At 36.1% G+C, this 22,897-nt stretch overlaps 1 protein-coding gene across 2 annotated transcripts in view; it reads left to right on the forward strand.

The window, feature by feature from the left end:
* LOC123564608 (uncharacterized) overlaps positions 1–21,761 on the forward strand; it is a 39,350-nt gene extending 17,589 nt beyond the window's left edge. Inside the window, exons 5-7 of one of the 2 annotated variants that reach the window (XM_053537273.1) lie at positions 9,566–9,659; positions 10,569–10,621; positions 14,028–21,761. In XM_053537273.1, the coding sequence (XP_053393248.1) occupies positions 9,566–9,659; positions 10,569–10,621; positions 14,028–14,069 (189 nt within the window). In that variant the 3' untranslated portion in view covers positions 14,070–21,761. Of the gene's footprint in view, positions 1–9,565; positions 9,660–10,568; positions 10,622–14,025 lie in introns of both variants that reach the window. The other variant, XM_045358313.2, reaches the window with a different exon arrangement.
* The last annotated feature ends 1,136 nt before the right edge of the window (positions 21,762–22,897 follow it).

The following is a 22,897-nucleotide window of genomic DNA, read 5'->3' on the forward strand; positions in this document are numbered from 1 at the left end:
TGAAAAACTAGGTCAGTAGGTCTAAAAATAGAAGCCTTGTGACCTCTCTAGAGGCCATATATTTCATGAGATCTTCATGTAAATTGGTCAGAATGTTCACCTTGATGATATCTAGGTCAGGTTCGCAAGTGGGTCACGTGTCATCAAAATCAGGTCAGTAGGTCAAATAATAGAAAAACCTTGTGACCTCTCTAGAGGCCATATTTTTCATGGGATGTGTATGAAAGTTGGTCTGAATGTTCAACTTGATGATATCTAGATCAAGTTCGAAAGTGGGTCACGTGCCATCAAAAACTAGGTCAGTAGGTCAAATAATAGAAAAACCTTGTGACCTCTCTAAAGGCCATATTTTTCATGGGATCTGTATGAAAATTGGTCTGAATGTTCATCTTCATGATATCTAGGTCAAGTTCGAAACTGGGTCACATGCGGTCCAAAACTAGGTCAGTAGGTTTAAAAATAGAAAAACCTTGTGACCTCTCTAGAGGCCATACTTGTAAATGGATCTTCATAAAAATTGGTCAGAATGTTCATCTTGATGATATCTAGGTCAAGTTCGAAAGTGGGTCACGTGCCATCAAAAAGTAGGTCAGTAGGTTAAATAATGAAAAAACTTCGTGACCTCTCTAGAGGCCATATTTTTCATGGGATCTGTATGAAAGTTGGTCTGAATGTTTATCTTGATGATATATAGGTCAAGTTTGAACTGGGTCAGCTGCGATCAAAAACAAGGTCAATAGGTCTTGAAATAGAAAAACCTTGTGACCTCTCTAGAGGCCATACCCTTGAATGGATCTTCATGAGAATTGGTCAGAATGTTCACCTTGATGATATCTAGGTCAAGTTTGAAACTGGGTCACGTGCCTTAAAAAACTAGGTCAGTAGGTCAAATAATGAAAAAAACCTTGTGACCTCTCCAGAGGCCATACTTTTCATGGGATCTGTATGAAAATTGGTCTGAATGTTCATCTTGATGATATCTAGGTCAAGTTTGAAACTGGGTCAACTGCGTTCAAAAACTAGGTCAGTAGGTCTAAAATTTTAAAAATCTTTTGACCTCTCTGGAGACCATATTTTTCAATGGATCTTCATGAAAATTGATCTGAATGTTCACCTTGATGATATCTAGGTCAGTTTCAAAACTATGTCACATGTGGTCAAAAACTAGGCCAGTAGGTATAAAAAAAAACAAAACCTTGTGACCTCTCTAGAGGCCATATTTTTCATGAGATCTTCATGAAAATTAGTGAGAATGTTCACCTTGATGATATCTAGGTAAAGTTCAGAACAGGGTCACGTACCTTCCAAAACTAGGTCAATAGGTCAAATAATAGAAAAACCTTGTGACCTCTCTAGAGATCATATTTTTCAATGGATCTTCATGAAAATTGGTCAGAATTTTTATCTTGATAATATCTAGGTCAAGTTCAAAACTGGGTCACATGAGCTCAAAAACTAGGTCACTATGTCAAATAATAGAAAAAACGTCATACTCAAAACTGGGTCATGTGGGAAGAGGTGAGCGATTCAGGACCATCATGGTCCTCTTGTTGAACATACCGTTGATATTCATGTAAAATGTGCAGATTTATAACCTCTTGGACCACCCCCGAATCATGAGGGCGTAGTAGTCACAGGTATACACAATTTTTCAACTTCAAAATAAGTTTATTTATGATTTTCGCCATTTTGTTAAAGGGAAACTACACTTCGCGCTAATTGTCTCTCTACGCTAAAATTTAAGATTAACGTTACATTCCGTAAAAGATCGAGTGTTTGTTTGTTGTTGATTTTTTTCCTTATACAATTTTAATTTCATGTAAATTTAACATTATTTTGCTGAAAGAAATATAAAAATCATAGATATTACGAAACTAAGTAATTAAATATCGAGTATCAACTCCAACCGAGATCAAACTGTGAACAACAAAACTGACACAAGGTGTCAAGCTAAAATTACAAAATACGGCGGAAATTGAAAGAAAAGTTTGAAATTATTTAAAAATGTCAGATAATTATCGCAATTACCGTAAATATTATCTGATTAAGTTAATCTTGTACAAAGAACCGAAAAAATCGTCGGGAAAACAGCTTGGAAAACAGCCATTCAAAACAAATGGATCGCCGTTCATTGATCAATAAAATTGGTTTGGTCATCGATAATATGATCAATTAAAATAAACATCAGCGGATACTTCAAACATTTCCATTAAAAAATATGCTTTCTTTAAAAATTGATCGCATCCGTCTCCCCCGCTCCAGTTAACTCGCACACACATGTCACAACATTATGTAATATACACACCTGTCAAAACATGCGTCATCTGATTACTTGCTGTCGGTTTTATCTACCCAGGAGAATATCAGAGAGGTGCAAAACGGGAACCATGCTTCCGGATCAAATACACAATAACAACGTGGGGAAAAAATGAAAATATAACTATGTGGAGCTACTTTAGTCAAAGTTTGAGCCAGTGGCTCCAAATGCGATAGGCAGCAGACGCCCTGAGTGAACATGTGCATATTTGGGGACTTTCCTGTCTGTTCATTACTTTGGTGAGCTATTGTGTCAGCTGGTCATTGTCCGGTGTTGTCCGGCGTGCGTCAACATGTCTTGTTAACACTCTAGAAGCCACAGTTGTGACCCAATCTTTATGAAACTTAGTGAGAATGTATGTCTTGATGATCTCTAGGTCTAGTTTGAAACTGGGTCATATGGGGTCAAAAACTAGGTCACCTGGTCAAATCAAAGGAAAAGCTTGTTATGTCTCCCCCAGGAGACATATTGTTTTTGCCCTGTCCGTCCGTCCGTACGTCACACTTCATTTCCGAGCAATAACTGGAGAACCATTTGACCTAGAACCTTCAAACTTTATAGGGTTGTAGGGCTGCTGGAGTAGACGACCCCTATTGTTTTTGGGGTCACTCTGTCAAAGTTCAAGGTCACAGGGGCCTGAACATTGAAAACCATTTCCGATCAATAACTAGAGAATCACTTGACCCAGAATGTTGAAACTTCATAGGATGATTGGACATGAAGAGTAGATGACCCCTATTGATTTTGGGGTCACTCCGTCAAAGGTCAAGTTCACAGGGGCCTGAACATTGAAAACCATTTCCGATCAATAACTAGAGAACCACTTGACCCAGAATGTTGAAACTTCATAGGATGATTGGTCATGAAGAGTAGATGACCCCTATTGATTTTGGGGTCACTCTGTCAAAGGTCAAGGTCACAGGGGCCTGAACATGGAAAACCATTTCCGATCAATAACTGGAGAACCACTTCACCCAGAATGTTGAAACTTCATACGATGATTGTACATGCAAAGTAGATGACCCCTATCGATTTTGGGGTCATTCCATTAAAAATCAAGGTCACAGGGGCCTGAACATTGAAAACCATTTCCGGTCAGTAGCTTGAGAACCACTTCACCCAGAATGTTGAAACTTAATAGGATGATTGGTCATGCAGAGTAGATGACCCCTAACGATTTTGGGGTCACTCTGTGAAAGGTCAAGGCCACAGGGGCCTGAACATTGAAAACCATTTCCAATCAATAACTTGAGAACCTCTCGACCCAGAATGTTGAAACTTCATAGGATGATTGTTCATACAGAGTAAATGACCCCTATTGTTTTTGGGGTCACTCTGTTAAAGGTCAAGGTCACAGGGGCCTGAACATTGATAACCAGTTCCGATCAATAACTTGAGAACCACTTGACCCAGAATGTTGAAACTTCATAGGATGATTGAACATGCAGAGTAGATGACCCCTATTGATTTTGGAGTCAGTGAATTAAAGGTCAAGGTCACAGTGGCCTGTTCATGTAAAATCATTTTTTGGAAATAACTTGAGAACCACTTGACCTACAATGTTGAAACTTAAAAGGATGATTGGACATGCAGAGTAGATGACCCCTATTTATTTTGAGGTCACTTGATCAAAGGTCAAGGTCACAGGATCCTGAACAGTGACTTGAGAACCACTAGGCCAAGAGTGTTGAAATTTAGCGGGATGACTGGACATGCCAAGTAGATGATCCCTATTGCAGCCAACCATCAGTGTCTCTTTGACTTTCGCTCCTGACCCCTATTGACTTCTTGCCTATAGGACTTTGCATTTAGGGAGACATGCGCTTTTTTACAAAAGCATTTTCTAGTTAACACTAGAGGCCACATTTATGACCCTATCTTCATGAAACTTAGTCAGAATGTTTATCTTGATGATCTTTAGGCCAGGTTCGAAACTGGGTCATGTGGGTTCAGAAACTAGGTCACTAAGCGGGATGAAAGGAAAATCTTGTTTACACTCTAGAGACCACATTTTAAGTGGGAATTGGTCAGAATGTTTGTCTTAATGAAATCTAGAATCTGGGTTATGTGGGGCCCAAAACTATGTGATCTGGTCAAAGCAGAGGAAAAGCTTGGCCACATTTATGACCCTATCTTCATGAAACTTGATCAGAATGTTTATCTTGATGATCTTTAGGCCAAGTTTGAATCTGGGTCATCTTGGGTCAAAAACTAGGGGCTGCATTTTTCAATGGATATTCGTGAAATTTGATCATAATGATCTTCTTGAATGATGAAATCTAAGTAAAGTTTGAATATGGGTCATCTGGGGTCAAAAACTAGGTCACCAGGTCAGATCAAACAAAAAGCTTGTTTACACTTTAGGGGCCACATTCTTTATTCAGTCTTCATAAAACTTGGTCAGAATGTTTGGTATCATGAAATCTTGTATGATTTTGAATATAGGGCATGTAGGGTCAAAAGTTTGTAAAAAGTTGGTAAAATCAAAGGAAAAGCTTGTTTACACTCTAGAGGCCACTTGTTTGCTCCAGTCTTCACAAATCTTTTTCAAAATGTTTGTTTTCATGAAATCATGGATGGGTTTTAATCTTGGTCATATGGGGTCAAAAACTAGGTCACTAGGTCAAAGCAAAGAAATGCTTGTTTACATTTAGTCCACTTGTTTGGTCAAATCTTAGTAAAAGTTGGTCTGAATATTTGTCTCCATGAAATCTCAGATGGATTAAAAAATGGGTACGGTTGGGTAAAAATCTAGGTCACAGGCTAAATTGAACAAAAATCTTTTTTTACACTCTAGAGGCCACATTTTTGCTCCAGTCTTCATGAAACTTGGTCAGAATGTTTATCTCCTTGAAAACTCAGACGAGTTTGAAACTTGGTCATGTGGTGTCAAAAACTGGGTCACTAGGTGAAACATGTTTATACTGTTATGTGTTATGGTGTATTACCCTGGTGAGCGACCTAGGGCCATCTTGGCCCTCTTGTTTGAGTTATGCCAGTTTTTGACTTCGGTTTTGCATTTGTACCGTGTGTACTTTACACCTACTACAGTTTCCAATTCAAATGAAACTTGGTCTTTATCATGGATATGAATTGCACATGTGCATGTTCTCAGGACTTCATCTCAAATTAATATTTTAGAGTTATGTCCCTCTTTTGGACTTACCCATATTAGAATTGCCTCTGTGGACAGTGCATACTCCACATCCACAGTTCCCATTCAGTTAAAATGAAATGTTTATCTCGGTAGGGAGCGCGCAGATCTTCGCATTACTGGGTTGTGAGTTTGGTCCCCAGCTGAGGTGCATGTTCACCGTGGCGATTTGATAAAAGACTGTGTCTGAAATCATTCGTCCTCCACCTCTGATTCATGTGGGGAAGTTGGTAATTACTTGCGGAGAACTGGTTTGTATATGTATAAAATCCAGGAACACTGGTTGGGTTAACTGCCAGCCATTAAAGAACTGACATACTGTTGAAAATGGCGATCAATCCAAAACAAACAAATCAAATCAAATATAGTATAGATCATCAACATGAAGTAGACATCCACATGATGGGACTTTCATTTCCATTTTTGTTTAGTTATGCCCCTTTCTTGGACTTAGCCATATTAGAATTACCTCTGTACCTTGTGAACTCCTTCAACAGTTTCCCGAATTCAGATTAAATGTGGTCTATAAGTGGACATGTACCTATAGTTCTCCTATGTTTATTGGTATTGTGAAATGGAAGAAAACTTTGCATATCGATTTTCAGTTTTGTTAAATTCTAAGCCAACATATGACAAACATGTGGTCTATTTCTTGAAAACTGTTCTGTTTTACTCCTCAGTGTCTCATCCTCTCTCAGGACTGAATTTTCCGCATTTTTTAGCTCACCAGAGCACGAAGTGCTCAAGGTGAGCTTTTGTGATCGCCCTATGTCCGTCGTCGTCATCTGTTGTTGTCAACAGTTTGACTGTAAACACTCTGGAGGTCACAATTTTGGCCCAATCTTAATGAAACTTGGTCAGAATGTTACCCTCAATAAAATCTTGGATGAGTTCATACAAAATTCAGCTACTTCAGATCCATTTTAATACAGTTTGTAGATTTTCACTCTGTCACTATTTTCAACAAGATGTTCATACATTTGCTAAAGAAAGTGAGTGAAAAGGGAGCAATGAAATGCAAGTCAGCTGAAGTCAGATATCCTCATATTGCCGCAGAATAAGCAACCTACTTTCGTTTTTAGCTCACCTTTTGTGCTAAAGGTGAGCTTTTGTGATCGCCCTGTGTCCGTCGTCAGTCCTCCGTCTGTCGTCCGGTCAACAATTTGACTGTTAACACTCTAGAGGTCAGAATTTTGACCCAATCTTAATTAAACTTGGTCAGAATGTTACCCTCAGTAAAATCTTGGACAAGTTCGATATTGGGTCATCTGGGGTTAAAAACTAGGTCACCAGGTCAAATCAAAGGAAAAGCTTGTTAACACTCTAGAGGTCACAATTTTGACCCAATCATAATGAAACATGGTCAGAATGTTACCCTCAATAAAGGTTTGGACAAGTTCGATATTGGGTCATCTGGGGTCAAAAACTAGGTCACCAGGTCAGATCAAAGGAAAAGCGTGTTAACACTAGAGAGGTCACAATTTTGGTCCAATCTTAATGAAACTTGGCCAGAATGTTTCCCTCAATAAAATCTTGGATGAATTCAATATTGGGTCATCTGGGGTCAAAAACTAGGTCACCAAGTCAGATCAAAGGAAAAGCTTGTTAACACTCTAGAGGTCACAATTTTTAGTGTCAAAACTGAGTTTCCTGAGGTCAAAGAACTAGATCACTATGTCAGATTATAGAAAAAGATGTTGTTAACACTATAAGAGGCCTCATTTTCTGTCATTCTCGCATACCAGAGGTCTGCCATGGTTCCCCGGATGAACCTCTGGAACATTTCGCTGTTACTTGTGGTTTGGTTACATTACAGGTAAAACGTTTCAGCCAATCAGCATTGTTTCGCTACAAATTATAGCGAGCCAATCAAAATCGTCGGTGAAAAGCGTGACCATGTCCTTCCTAATATCAATGTTGAATTACGCAGAATATTGTTATTTCTTGATGTAAATCTCTTAACATTGAATTGCAGGAATTAATCTATATTAATCACAATCATAGAATATCGCCTTTATCCATAGTAATTCATAAGCAAGTATATGTTGTTTGAAGTTTCAATTCGGCGTGCCAAATAATGGCGAACAATGATTGGCTGAAACCACTCCCGGTTCTTCTCGGGATTTTGACGAACCTCTGATGGATGAGAATGATTTCTGTTTGATCATCTTGAAACTTTGTCAGAATGATTGTCTCTATGAAATGTTGTGTCAGTTTCAAAATTTGATTACCTTAGGTCACAAACTAGGTCACTAGGTCAAATCATAAAAAACGATATTAACACACTACAGGCCACATTTTCTGTTTGATCTTCTTAAAGCTGCTTTCCACACTCTAATTAAATTTCGTTATAGAAAAAAATAATTCTACTTGTACATGGTCTAATAATTCTGGTTTCAATAGTGAAATATTGATAATTGTTAAATTCAGCGTACTTTCAAAGATTTCAATGGTAAACTACTAAATGTCGACGACACTTAACAGTTATAAGATAACCACTTTTTGGCCATCAGTAACAGAAACAGCAGTAACACCGTTTGAGAACACTAATGTTTATTGGTCGACGAAGCTTAAAAATGTGCGTCACAGGTTCCTTTTCTGGGAATATTTAATACAATTCATCATACATCATTTTACAGATATTTAAAGATATTTACTGTCTTTCAAATTTATTATGGCCCAGTTTTTATCTCTGGTATGATTTAGGTAGTTCATTCAATCTTCTACCTTATGTCTTCTATGAGAATGCCGTTAGAAGTACTTTCCCCAAGATAGAACATTGCATGTTCAAGCTTTTGAAAGACAATATAAATACCTTTAAAATGGTGTACAGTAAGTGATGTTATCCCTGGCATAGTAATTGTTTGCTCTTCATTATGTTCACTAACGGTGTTTCTCCCTTGACAGCTACATACAAAATTTATTAATACACCCTATTCATTCTCAAAGTATGCGCGTTGCCCTACATGCATTTAAAAGAAATTAACATCACGTTTAAATTCATGTATAATAAATTGTGTCACATTCCCTGACAGTTTGTCTTTAAGCTGTTGAACATTTACATTGCATATAAGGCCGTATATTAGAATATTCGCCGTTAAGTACCGAATTTCTTTACCCAGAAGCCTTACTGTGCGCTAGGGCAGCCATTTTGTTACTGTTTGCCAACTAAGTGTTGCGCTCTTTTGATTATCAGAGTCTACTTTCAATTTCACATTCTAAAAATAGGTTTCGGTACCACGAGGAAAATAAGCGATTACAAAGTAACAAAATGGAAGTTATATAAATAATTGCTATTTGCATAGTCTGAAACCATAAAGAAAATATAGACAAATGATAAGATTGCTTGCGATTCTATGGAATTTTTCAGAATGTTTGTCTCTATGAAATCTAGATTGAATTCAAAACTGGGTTATATAAGTTTATAAACTAGGTCACCAGGTCAGATCATAGAAAGCCATTATTAAATTTTAGATTTGAGTTACTTCAGTAAAGTCACAGCAGATGGCTCACATTGCCAGTACAGGGGACAAAAATTCCATTGTCCTCTTATTGACTTGTAGAAACGGCCCAAAACAAGTGGGATTTTCTGTTGGATTGTCCTGTAGGACAAGTGATATTTTTCCAGTAGAAATCAGTTATGCAATGAATATACAAATTAATAAGACCATCCTTGGTGAAATAACTGCATAATACTGTTGTAATGTCGTAGTTAATATTGGGTGTTTAGCATATTCATTGGGTGTCACACATCTAAAATGAAACAGGAAGCAAGTCCGTACTTGTAGTTGCCAGTGTATTGCTATGACGCATATTAATTAAAAACAGACTGTGCATTGATTTCATCACAGTTATTCGATACATAAAACATTTAAAAGTGTCATCTGCAAAAAGTGTTAGACACACGAAAAATGCAGGACCAGTGAACTGACTGTTGCAGGACGAGAAACAGTTATAAGTCAGTAGTCCTGCAGGACGAGTTGTCTCTGAACATCATTTTGTCCTATGCTTATAACAGGGTAAGCAGTGACTGATAACAAAATGTAAATCAGTAAGACTTAAATTGAATTTGATTATTATCTTGTTGATTTCAGCCTTGTTCTGTGTGTAATGAAATGGGTGCAATGATTGGTTGTTTGAATAAAGGTTGCCAACAGAAATTCCACCATGTTTGTGCTCAGGGAGCTGGTAAGTCTTAAAACCTTTTAGTTTTGAGACAACAGAAAGTGATAATTATCAAAAGTAAATAGCACATCTTTCATTGAAAGTGTAATTGTATAACTTTGCAAGTACCTTTGGATCATCAATCTGGAAAAAGAATATTAAATTACACTAGACTGAAATGGACAATACAGTAAAAACACAGATTAGCAGTTTTAAGTAAAAAAAATTCAGGATCACAAAATATTACCTTGTTCTTTTCTGCAGGGGCCTCTGTGGCCGAGTGGTTAAGGTCGCTGACTTCAAACCACTTGCCCCTCGTGGATGTGGGTTTGAGCCTCACTCGGGGCGTTGAATTCTTGCAGATGGAAGGTCGGTGGTTCTACCCAGGTGCCCGCTCATGATAAAATAATGCATGGAGGGGCACCTGGGGTCTTCCTCCACCATCAAAGCTGGAAAGTCGCCATATGACCTATTACTGTGTCGGTGCAATGTTAAACCAAACAAATTAAATAAATAAATGTTCTTTTCTGCTTTTGAAAATCTTTATATTAATGTTAATACGTATAGGTCTACTGGTAAATGGGGTCTTATTTGCTTAAAACTTCTTTATTCGTTCCATTCAGGAGTATACAATTTAGAATTTTACTTATTATTAAGATAATGGCCTTAATTTATGAGCCACATGGAAAAGTAAAGAGCCACATTCATGAAATTTTAGCAAAATGGCTCAGATGAGGAATGACAGTGTGACTTTTGTAGTATTAATAGCTTGCTAGTCTACATTTGGTCCACTGAATTTCTGTGCAACACACATATGTGTTGCCTGTCTCAAATTTATATGACATAATATGACAATGATAAAAAGTCAGTTTCACCAATCCATTTCTTTGAAATACTGTAGTCATTTTATTTGTGTATTATATTTCATATCAGACTGTTACTTGGATGAGGAGAACTTTTCACTTCTTTGTCCAAAACACAAGGTAAGTCAGTACCTAAAGATAAAAGCTTATAAATTATGTCCTCCTTCTCCCCTTCAAAAATTAGTGGGTATATTGTTTTGCTTATGATGGTTGGTCAGTCTGTTAGTAGATCATTTGGTGTTGCGATCATTAATTGCTAGGATAATGGCCCTCAAATTTAAAACGCTTAGCTCAGTAGGTAAGAGCGTTGGTCTACGGATCTCGGGGTCGCGAGTTCGATCCTCGGGCGGGGCTTATGTTCTCCGTGACTATTTGATAAACGACATTGTGTCTGAAATCATTAGTCCTCCACCTCTGATTAATCATGTGGGGAAGTTGGCAGTTACTTGCGGAGAACAGGTTTGTACTGGTTCAGAATCCAGGAATACTGGTTAGGTTAACTGCCCGCCGTTACATGACTGAAATACTGTTGAAAAACGGCGTTAAACCCAAAACAAACAAACAAATAAAAGGGTGGTTGGGACTGATTGTATGACCCTACGCTTTTGGGGCCAATACACCAACGTCATTGTCACTGTGAGCTTGAAACTGTTCTTGATCAATAAATTCAAAATTTATAGGATGGTTAGTATTGGTTACCTGTTATCAGTGGATGATCCCTACCTGTTTTTAGGGGCCAAAGGTTAAAGTCAAGGTGAACTTGAGTTGTAGTCAGTGAGTAATCAATTAACAAATACAAATAGCAAGTTGTTTTATGGACTCTTTAACTTTCAGTTGTACGAGTCCCAAAAAAGACTGGGGGTCCCATATCAAGAAACCTTGAGTAAAAGCACTGCATTTGAACATGACTGAAGACATTTGGAAAACAGGGCAGATGCTTTGTTACAACACATACACCTCACATACTTGAAATATTTCAGTTCTTTCAGCTTCTGAACTATTTGATATTTCTAAAAGGCTACTGCTTGTTTAAATTAATTCCATCTTTTTGTAACTACAGTAATCATCAGAAGTTGTGTCACAGTAAAGTAGCTAGTACATTTTTGTGCTTAAGAAATTCTCTCATAAGCAGCTGTATGAACATAGGCTGACAGTGAGTTCTTATTTTGGTATGCACGTTAATAGCTGAACCAGAAGTCAGCTCCTGTTGTTTCCGATCATATTTTTTTACGTTTTTTTGTGGCAGTGACATTGAGGAATATTGCAAACAATATTCTTGGCACTGAAACCTAATCAAAAGTACAATAACAAATTCTGTTGGTAAAACTATTAGCTTTGGCAATTCAAATTCCTCATATTTCATTTCCACACCCAGTGCATGATATATTTATCAAATTGTAATTTTTGCTTTTAGAGTGATACAGGTCGACCAGGGGGATTTTTGTCTTTAAAATTTATAATGTGTCGCTATCAAATTGTATGCATATGGGACATGGTGCTGATCTAAGATAATGACTGATCAGTAACTGGTAATGCTTGGACCTGTGTGTCAATCTTAAACAATGATATCCTGCGGTGAGTAATTGACCTAGAATGGAAACATTTTTCTAGTAATCACCAGAGAACTTCAGGCATACACCAGTCGTACTTTATTTGGGTGATATTTTATGGCCAGTTGTTGACCCATATCTTTTTGTCATCATTTTGTCTCATGTCAAAGACAAAGAGTTTTTTAGAGTGAAAATTAAACCCAGTTACATAAATATACCTTAGACAGTCTACTGTAAAAGCAGAAATGTTTGCAAGGATTTAATTTTTGCGATAATTATGAGCTTGCTCACCTCCTGATCATTAATTCAGTAGAACATTATACCATAGTAAAAGAAAAAAACAAGAAAATTTTGTCATTATGCAAACCTTCCTCAGCATATCGAATGGAAAGGGACATATTCCCAAAACTCTTATGTTGCATATTTTTCATTACTACAGGATAGTATAAAGGAGTAGAACAAACCATATAGATGTCTAATTTAAAACATGTACAATTACTTCTTTATACAAACTTTGACATTTTATGCTCAGGGATGTAGATTACATGTACTTGTGAACCGTGATTCTACAATAATACTTGTAACAAGTATAGAGTAGTCACAGTTTACAGGTAATTAGATGTGTTAAAAAATCTGTACAATCAATAGCGGTATCATAGATCAGTAGACATTTAGATGTGTTAAAAAATCTGTACAATCAATAGCTGTATCATAGATCAGTAGATATTTAGATGTGTTAAAAAATCTGTACAATCAATAGCGGTATCATAGATCAGTAGACATTTAGATGTGTTAAAAAATCCATACAATCAATAGCGGTATCATAGATCAGTAGACATTTAGATGTGTTAAAAAATCCATACAATCAATAGCGGTATCATAGATCAGTAGACATTTAGATGTGTTAAAAAATCTTACAATCAATAGCGGTATCATAGATCAGTAGACATTTAATGTTAAATAAATCCTTACAATCAAATTGCGGTATATTGTGTTTACAGACATTGTAGATGTGTTTAAAAACTCATACTATCATAAGATGTAATTGGTCATTGCTGCTATTTGGATTGTTAAAAAACCATACAATCTATTAGGTATCTACTCTAACCATTTAGATGTGTTAAAAAAATCCATACAATCAATAGCGGTATCATAGATCAGTAGACATTTAGATGTGTTAAAAAATCCATACAATCAATAGCGGTATCATAGATCAGTAGATATTTATCATATAAATATATCTATAGGTAACCCTTTACAATTTCAAAATTGCGAATATTTGTGCTTTTACAGTATCATCTGGTATGTATGTGATTTACTAACAGCTCTTGCTTAGTAAGATTTTGTAAAGTTTTGTTTTCATTGCTGCTGAGTTTGGCCTTATTGGTTAGAAACCCCATTTGTGATCAATATTCTTTTATGTTAGGAAGTATCCCTACCTTTCTACACCTTAAAGCTGGAAATTTCCAATATGAAATATAATGTGTTAGCATTGGTTAAAACAACAAAAGAGATGTAGATTCTTTGTTCTCCATGTCTGCAGCTGCCATTAAAAATATCCCTTCTCTTACAGTTATCAGTATGTTTTTCCACCTTAAGGTGGCAGGGGTAACACCACTGACAGAGCTATCAGATATGTGACTGCTGGTACTAGTTGCCCTATTGATTCTCGTTCTTTTATGCTTTAGCTTAATGAGATTTCATCTACAGATTCCAAACACTGGTTGTAATTGTACAGCAGTTGTTGCTTTTGTTAATTTATATAAACTGAAATTGGATCTAGTTGGGAGTAATAAAATTGAACATATCTTAAGGTTTGTTCTTAAAACATGTTGTAATACTGTATGTGTTAAAATGCAGTAACATGACTCCTTGTCTGCAGTAGGACAAGATAGATAGAATTTAATGATTCAATAAATCATGATACATGTATACATTTATTGCATTTTTGTTAGTTTTTCTGTTGATTCTTCACAGGTAAAAAAATTGAAACAGCTAGAGGAAGCATCCACGTCATCTAGTGTCAGTTGATAGAACAGTGTACCTATAACTGGACAAGCCTCTTCCACTCTTTAAAGATGACAGCTTGTTTTTGCACGGGTTCAAGGCTTGACGTAACACAATATGAAACAGATTCCTGCATCAGCTGTTGCCGAGCTGATTACAAAGAAAAAGATCTGTTGGAGCAGATGGAGCAAACTGAGAAGTTGACTTTAAAGAGCATATCACCTTACAGACAAATTTTATTAGATCATTTACCTTGAGGGATAAGAGAGACAGTGTTGTTAATGTAGAAACTTCTTGTTAAGTTCTGGGTTTATGATTATCAGTAGATTATTATGATGTTGTGTATAAATCAGAACATGCATGTACAATGCTAGGGTACAATTTAAAGTGTTTAACATGCATTTAAATTGGAGGTTTTTCAGCTTTTAGCATATGTTTATGGACTGTTTTGAAGAAGTGTATACAGTAGTCTCTAGCATAATCAAGTCAGTAAGATTTAATTTTGTTGTAAACCTTTACTACATCACTACATGTGTATATTGAAAGGGCATTTTATTAATGTGTAAAATTGAAAAATGGGAGATTGTGACATTAGTTTATAAACTTGAATTGGTTATATTGTTCAGTGGACAGATAGGAACTATTCTAGACTTACTAAAAGCACTTTGATGACTCCCAATATCATTATAATTGTACCAATTTTCCTATATTTGTATTTGAATAGTTGTCAAGTTGCTGCATTTGAAATTGAAACTTGTAACATGAATATGTATATCGAGGGAAAATGTTGTTGTAATTATTATCTCTTTTTTTTTTTTCTTTCAATTTTTGCATGTAAACAGATTTTACCTCAGATTTCCCCGCCTCATTCACAACAAACAAAATATTTCAAGTTGTTATACCCACACATCTGAGGAGGGGGGTGGGGGGGGACATGCATGCATGATTTGGCCTTGTCAGTTTTTAACTTGAAATTGGCCATTAGCAAGGCTGCATTCATCTTTGTTGTTTAGCTATTAGAAAGTACAGTCATCTGAATGTGGAATAATCTATTAACATTTATTTATCATTTAAGGTTGACTTTTATTCCGGAATTTTAAATAACAGGAATGTATGACATTTTCACCTAAAACAAACTTGAAGTAGATCAGTTTTTGAAGTAAGGCACACAGAAATAGATGTACTTTTTTAAGTAAAATAATGCACTGGTTATAAATTCATGTGGGCTTTTAAAGAATACTCTTTTGTTGGAAATAAATGCACAACAATGCCCTCAAAAATTAATAATTTAATTGTTTCTAAATACATTGTAATGCTGTTTCATACCAAGAGTGGTGATTGAAAATGTTAATAGCATTATTTATGAAATATGATGACTGAGTCTAAGGTTGTAAAACTTTTCTTTGGAGACCAGTCTATTTTCCCTTGAATCTGATCGGTTGAATTTAAATTCAGTCTTTAAATGGACCAATGACATAGGTGTATTCTGGGATTGACCTTGAATTCTTTGCATTGTTCTAATTTGGTCTTGTTCAGCTGATGTATCTGCAGTTCAACCAAAAGGACAAACTTCAAAAATCTTCTCCAAAATTGAAGGCCCAGAGCTTTGATATTCGATATGTAGTAGCATTGTGGTCCTCTGCCAGAATTTTTCAAATCATGCACCACTGGTCAAAAGTGGCCCTCCCTGTGGTTCACTTGTTGAACATAGTCTTTATACTAGAGACAAAAATCTTCCTGTCTAAAATCTCAAGGTCTGGTTCTTGGTATGTAGCATTGTCTGGTGGTCCTCTGCAAAGTTTTTTTTTCAAATCATGCCCCTGTGGTCAAAATTGGTCCTGCACTTGTTTTACAAAGACTCGTACAGGAAAAGCTTAAATCAAACTGATGATGTCCTCAATTTATAGTGAGGTTGAACTGATGTATTGAAAGGAAACTAAGCCTATGTGTTGCTTTTAATAATACTAAGATTTAAATGAGCCGTGCCATGGTAAAACCAACATAGTGGGTTTGCGACCAGCATGGATCCAGACCAGCCTGCGCAGTCTGGTCAGGATCCATGCTGTTCGCTAACATTTTCTCTTATTCCAATAGGCTTTGAAAGCGAACAGCATGGATCCTTGAAAAGTACTGTAATCCGCTTAAAATCGTTTGTAGGTTAAAAAACCTACATTTTGTGTGATTTCCTTGTCACCTGTTTCTTTAATATATTTTCACAAATGAAGTTTCTTAGAGTTAGCTTGCTGAAACCAAGCCAAGGTACTGTTTGAAATTCTTTATGTCTAAAAGAATGATCTTTAAAGTTCTTGTATGAAAATAAGAATAGTGTTTGATGTAATAAAGTTACTTTGTTGTTAAAACATGTGCATCTGTGATAGTTTTATAGCGATGTTGTGACTTTGTAAATACACCACTAGCTGGACATTATTTCTTGTAAATTGTTAGCAAAAAGACTGCTTCTTTAGATTTCTTAGTGCCTTTTTATATGTTTAATTCTTGGAACTAAGTATTGATAAATATATTGGAAGAATCTTTTTTTTTTTTTCATAAGATCAGTTATTCTTCAATGCGGGCATATGTATATTTTGTAAATTACATGTATAAAAGACTTTTCCTCCCAATTTGTTATTTGATATTTGAAGACGGAATGTCTGTGATTATTATTTTTCAATGGTTGTGTTTTTATTCACTTTCTTTCCCTTGTCTGTTTTGTTTAACCCTTAGCCTGCTAGCGGCAAGAGGTTTTGCCTTTGCAATCAGTGCAGACCAAGATCAGCCTGCACATCTGTGCAGACTGATCATGGTCTGCACTGTTTGCCATTCAGTCAGTATCTTTTCGGTAAGCACCCCTTTTAACAGTTAATGGTACTGTTCAAATTGAAAGATGGACAAGGTCATTATAGAAATTTAGCAGGGTAAGGATTAAGGGGTTTTTTGTTTTTTTTTTTTTTTTTTTTCAGTTTAAAGTTAGCATTTGTTTCTATTTTTGGTCTAAGATTTTTGTTCTGTTAAAAGCTAACAATTTATCATTATAAATGCCACATTATTTGTTGCCTTTAAGAAAAGAAGATTTTCTGAAACACAGTGTCATTACAGTTTTCTTGGAACATTTACTGAACACTGAAAAGTCAATTTATTGTAAAAAAAGTTTTCGTGAAGCTGTTTCTATTAAAATAAGTATTGACTTAAGCTGTTATAGTCCCCAAAAAAGTTCCAGTACTGCTCTTGGTATATATTGAGTTACAGATAATGTATTACAATATTACTTATACTGTTAGAAGTTTAATTAATTTTGTGAAGTTTCATGTTTTTTATTGGGCTGAAGTATAGACTAAGTCAAAAATTTAAAGCATTCATTTATATAACCTGGAGACCGAATGACATATTTCACAAACGTTTTAATTGTTACCCCTAGAATATTGTATACCTTGCAGCTTGTAAAAGGATTGAAAAGACATGCTTTTTAAATCCGTATTATTAGCCCACCATCATCAGATGGTGGGCTATTCAAATCACTGCATCCGTGGTCCGTCGTCCTTCCGTCCGTTGACAATTTCTCGTTATCGCATCTCCTCAGAAACTACCAAGGAGATTTTGACCAAACTTTATCAGAATGATGTATTGGTACCCTAGTTATGTCCCCCTGAAAATCAGACTGGTTCAACAATTTTTTAGTGAGTTATGGCCCTTTGTTTATTTCTATAATTTACACAGATTTATATAGGGAAAAACTTTGAAAATCTTCTTGTCCAAAACCACAGAGCCTAGGGCTTTGATATTTGGTATGAAGCATCATCTAGTGGTCCTCTACCAAGATGATTCAAATTATTTCCCTGGGGTCTAATATGGCCCCGCCTTGGGGGTCACATGGTTTATATAGACTTCTATAGGGAAAAACTTTGAAAAACCTCTTGTTCAAAACCACAGGGCCTAGGGCTTTGATATTTTGTATGTGACATCATCTAGTGGTCTTCTATTAAGATTATTCAAATTATCCCCCTAGGTTCAAATATGGCCCCGCCCCAGGGGTCACATGGTTATATAGACTTATATAGGGAAAAACTTTGAAAATCTTCTTGTCCAAACCACAAAGCCTAGGGCTTTGGCATTTGTAATGTAGCATCATCTAGTGGTTCTCTACCAAGTTTGTTCAAATTATCCCCAAAGGTCAAATATGGCCCTGACCTGGGGGTCACATGGTTCATATAGACTTATACAGGAAAAGCTTTTAAAATCTTCTTGTCAATAACCTACAATATTCAAATTTAGACCACATGTATGGTTTTGAGTGGCAAGATGAACATTGACATGAGTTGACCTTGATTTTGACCTAGTGACCTACTTTCACATTTCTGTAGCTACTGCCCTCACATTTGGACCACATGCATAGTTTTGTGCACTGAAAAAAACTTTGACCTTGACATTGACCTAGTGACCTACTTTCACAGTTTAAAAGGTGCAGGCTTCAAATTTGGACCACATGCATAGTTTCGTGTTCCGAAATAAAATTTGACCTTGATTTTGACCTAGTGACCTAGTTTCACATTTCTCAAGTTACAGCCTTCAGATTTGGACCTCATGCATAGTTTTATGTACCGAAACAAACTTTGACCTTAACATTGACCTAGTGACCTACTTTCAAATTTCTCAAACTAATTTGGGCCGCATGCATAGTTCTGTGTTCCGAAATAAAATTTGACCTTGATTTTGACCAAGAGACCTACTTTCACATTTCTCGAGCTACAGCCTTCAAATTTGGACCACATGCATAGTTTTGTGTACCAAAATGAACTTTGACCTTAAGATTGACCTAGTGACCTACTTTCACATTTCTGTAGCTACAGGCTTGAAACTTAGACCACATACATAGGATTGTGTACCAAAACAAATTTTGACATTGACCTAGTGACCTACTTTCACATTTCTCGAGGTACAGCCTTCAAATTTGGACCACATGCATAGTTTTGTGTACCGAAATGAACTTTGACCTTAAGATTGACCTAGTGACCTATTTCACATTTCTGTAGCTACAGGCTTGAAATTTAGACCACATGCATAGGATTATGTACCGAAAAAACTTTGACATTGACCTAGTGACCTACTTTCACATTTTTGAAGGTACAGGCTTTAAATTTGGACCACATGCATAGATATGTGTTCTGAAGTGTAATTTGACCTTGATTTTGACCTACTTTTGCATTTCTCAAGCTACAGCTTTCAAATTTGGACCACTTGCATAGTTTTGTGTACCAAAATAAACTTTGACCTTAAGATTGACCTAGTGACCGACTTTCAAATTTCTCAAACTACAGCCTTCAAACTTGATGCACATGCATAGTTTTGTGTACAAAGAACTTTTCCTTGAAATTGATCTAGTGACCTACTTTCACATTTCTCAAGCTGCAGCTTTCGAATTTGGACCACATGCACAGTGTTGTGTACGGAAGTGAAATTTGACCTTGAGCTAGTCAGTAAGTATTGAAATTTGGAACACTCAAAAATGGCACATTGGTGGGCGCCAAGATCACTCTGATCTCTTGCTATTTTTTACCACAATGCCAAATTGCTGTTTTCATCAGTATTTAGTGTAAAATATATTGTATTGTTCATTTATATCTGAAATCATTTACAAGGAATACTATTTCATAAAATGATTAATTAAGGACAAAATAGTTGAAATGGTGTGTTTCTAAACATCACTGAATATCCTTATGTGTCAGTCTTATTGTTGTTGTAAAATTGGATTTCATAGGGGAATATTAGTTCCTGATTTTTTGGGAATTAAAATTAGCTGAAGTTTATTTCTGTCCCCTCGTATGGGGAGTTTTATATTGCCTTTTCTATTTGGCAGTCTGCTTGTTTGTATGTCACATAGTTTGTCATAACTTTTTTCTTATGGATTATTTTGAACAATCAGTACTAAATTGCACATTTTTCCAATGTAATGGTAATATTTTTTGGCAGACTTGTTTCTGTTAAGATAAAAAGAGAAAGTTTGACCAGACTTTTTTGTCTTGTGCTGTTAGATTGGTTGATAATGTTTTCCAGGTTATTGTAACAATATTTGATGGAATCATTGCACTTTACAGTTTTTTTCCCATACATAGGATTTGTTTAGACTACTGGTTACATTTTTCCAATGTTTATAGAAAGGATCCTTAGAAAGCCTTGCTGTGCAAGTTATTGGCAGGATTTAGCAGAACTATGAGAGTACATTGTTAATTATTATTATCTTGTAAGGATTGAAACAAATATTCATGTTTCTGCCAAATGCAATTTTCGAATTTGAATATTCATTTTTGTACCCCCCGACAACAAAGTTGTAAGGGGGGGTATACTGGTTTCAGGTTGTCTGTCTGTCTGTCTGTCTGTCTGTCCGTCTGGTCTTCTGTCCGTAGACGCAATCTTGTGCGCACCATCTCTCCTTATCCCCTTGACAGAATTTAATGAAACTTCACACAAGTGATCAGTACCAACAGTAGTTGTGCATGGGGCATGTTAGGTTCTTTAAGAAAAAAAATTTGCAGAGTTATGGGACTTTGTTTTTTTGTTACTATACTATATACATAGACACAATCTTGTGCGCACCATCTCTCCTCATCCCCTTGACACAATTTAATGAAACTTCACACAAGTGATCAGTACCAACAGTAGTTGTGCATGGGGCATGTTAGGTTCTTTTAGAAAAAAAATTTGCAGAGTTATGGGACTTTGTTTTTTTGTTACTATACTATATACATAGACACAATCTTGTGCGCACCATCTCTCCTCATCCCCTTGACACAATTTAATGAAACTTCACACAACTGATCAGTAACAACAGTAGTTGTGCATGGGGCATGTTAGGTTCTTTCAGAAAAAAAATTTGCAGAGTTATGGGACTTTGTTTTTTTGTTACTATACTATATACATAGACACAATCTTGTGCGCACCATCTCTCCTTATCCGCTTGACACAATTTAATGAAACTTCACACAACTGATCAGTAACAACAGTAGTTGTGCATGGGGCATGTTAGGTTCTTTCAGCGACAAAAATTGCAGAGTTATGGGACTTTGTTTCTTGTTAACATACTATGTACATACAGCCTGCATATGCAATCTTGTGCGTGCCTAATCTACCAAACCCTTGCACACAATTTAATGAAACTTCACACAAGTGATCAGTACCAACCCTAGTTGTGCATGGTGCATGTTACATTCTTTTAGATAAATATTCTGCATAGTTATGGGACTTTGTTTTTAGCTCGACTATTCATAGAATAGTAGAGCTATTGGACTCGCCCATGCGTCGGCGTCGGCGTCTGCGTCGGCGTCCGCGTCGGTGTCCGCGTCCTGATTTGGTTAAGTTTTTGTATGTAAGCTGGTATCTCAGCAACCACTTGTGGGAATGGATTGAAACTTCACACACTTATTCACTGTGATCAACTGACTTACATTGCACAGGTTCCATAACTCTATTTTGCTTTTTTTCAAAATTATGCCCCTTTTTTGACTTAGAAATTTTTGGTTAAGGTTTTGTATGTAAGCTGGTATCTCAGCAACCACTTGTGGGAATGGATTGAAACTTCACACACTTATTCACTGTGATAAACTGACTTACATTGCACAGGTTCCATAACTCTATTTTGCTTTTTTACAAAATTATGCCCCTTTTTCGACTTAGACATTTTTGGTTAAGGTTTTGTATGTAAGCTGGTATCTCAGTACTCACTAATTGGAATGGATTGAAACTTCACACACTTGTTCACTGTCATGATCTGACATACACAAAGCAGGTTCCATAACTCTGTTTTGCTTTTTTACAAAATTATGCCCCTTTTTTCGACTTAGAATTTTTTGGTTAAGGTTTTGTATGTAAGCTGGTATCTCAGTATCCACTAATGGGAAAGGATTGAAACTTCACACACTTGTTCACTGTCATGATATGACATGCAGTGCAAAGGGTCAATAACTCAACTTTGCATTTTACAAAATTATGCCCCTTTTTAAACTTAGGAGTTTTGGGTTAAATTCTTATATGTAAGCTGGTATCTCAGTACCCACTAATGGGAATTGATTGAAACTTCACACACTTGTCCACTGTCATGAGCTGATAAGCACTATGCAGGTTCCATAACCCTATTTTGCTTTTTTTAAATTATGCCCCTTTTTCGACTCGTATTCATTCAGTCGACAAGGCTGTTGAATAGTCGAGCGTTGCTGTCCTCCGACAGCTCTTGTTTGTTACTATACTGTATACATACAGTCCACATAATTATGCAGTCTTGTGTGTGTCAAATTCAGTGTACTGTGTCAGTGCATGCGGGGGGTACATTCATCACCTTTAGTGATAGCTCTAGTTATTTTCATTTTTTCCAAGTTTGACATAAGACAACCATAATATCTTCCATCAGTGTGGTGAAAAGATTATGGGTTGTATTTTGGACTCAGTTAATCAGTTTCCCAATCCTTTGCTTTGGAGTGTGTTTTGATTGTAAGTGTCACTTTTGCAAATTACAGATCTATAATTGGAAATGTTTGACAGTAATTCACATGTATGGTCATAATTTCCTTCTATTTTATTGACTTAGTAAAGTAGGAATCTAATTGTGCATGATATATTGCAAAGTTGCTGCATGAAAAAAAACAACACAGATCATGTTTGATCGTCAGTTAAAACAGCCAAATTGTTAAAAAGACGAACAATCTCATTGCTAGAACTTCTGACAAATGCATGTAGAATTTTTATCTTGCTAACTTTTATTTCTTTAAGAGAAGTTCTTCATGACAATTTGATAAAAGACATTGTGTCTAATATCATTCGTCCTCCACCTCTGATTCATGTGGGGAAGTTGGCAGTT

This window comes from Mercenaria mercenaria, chromosome 2, assembly GCF_021730395.1.
Source record: "Mercenaria mercenaria strain notata chromosome 2, MADL_Memer_1, whole genome shotgun sequence".
Lineage (NCBI taxonomy): Eukaryota > Metazoa > Mollusca > Bivalvia > Venerida > Veneridae > Mercenaria > Mercenaria mercenaria.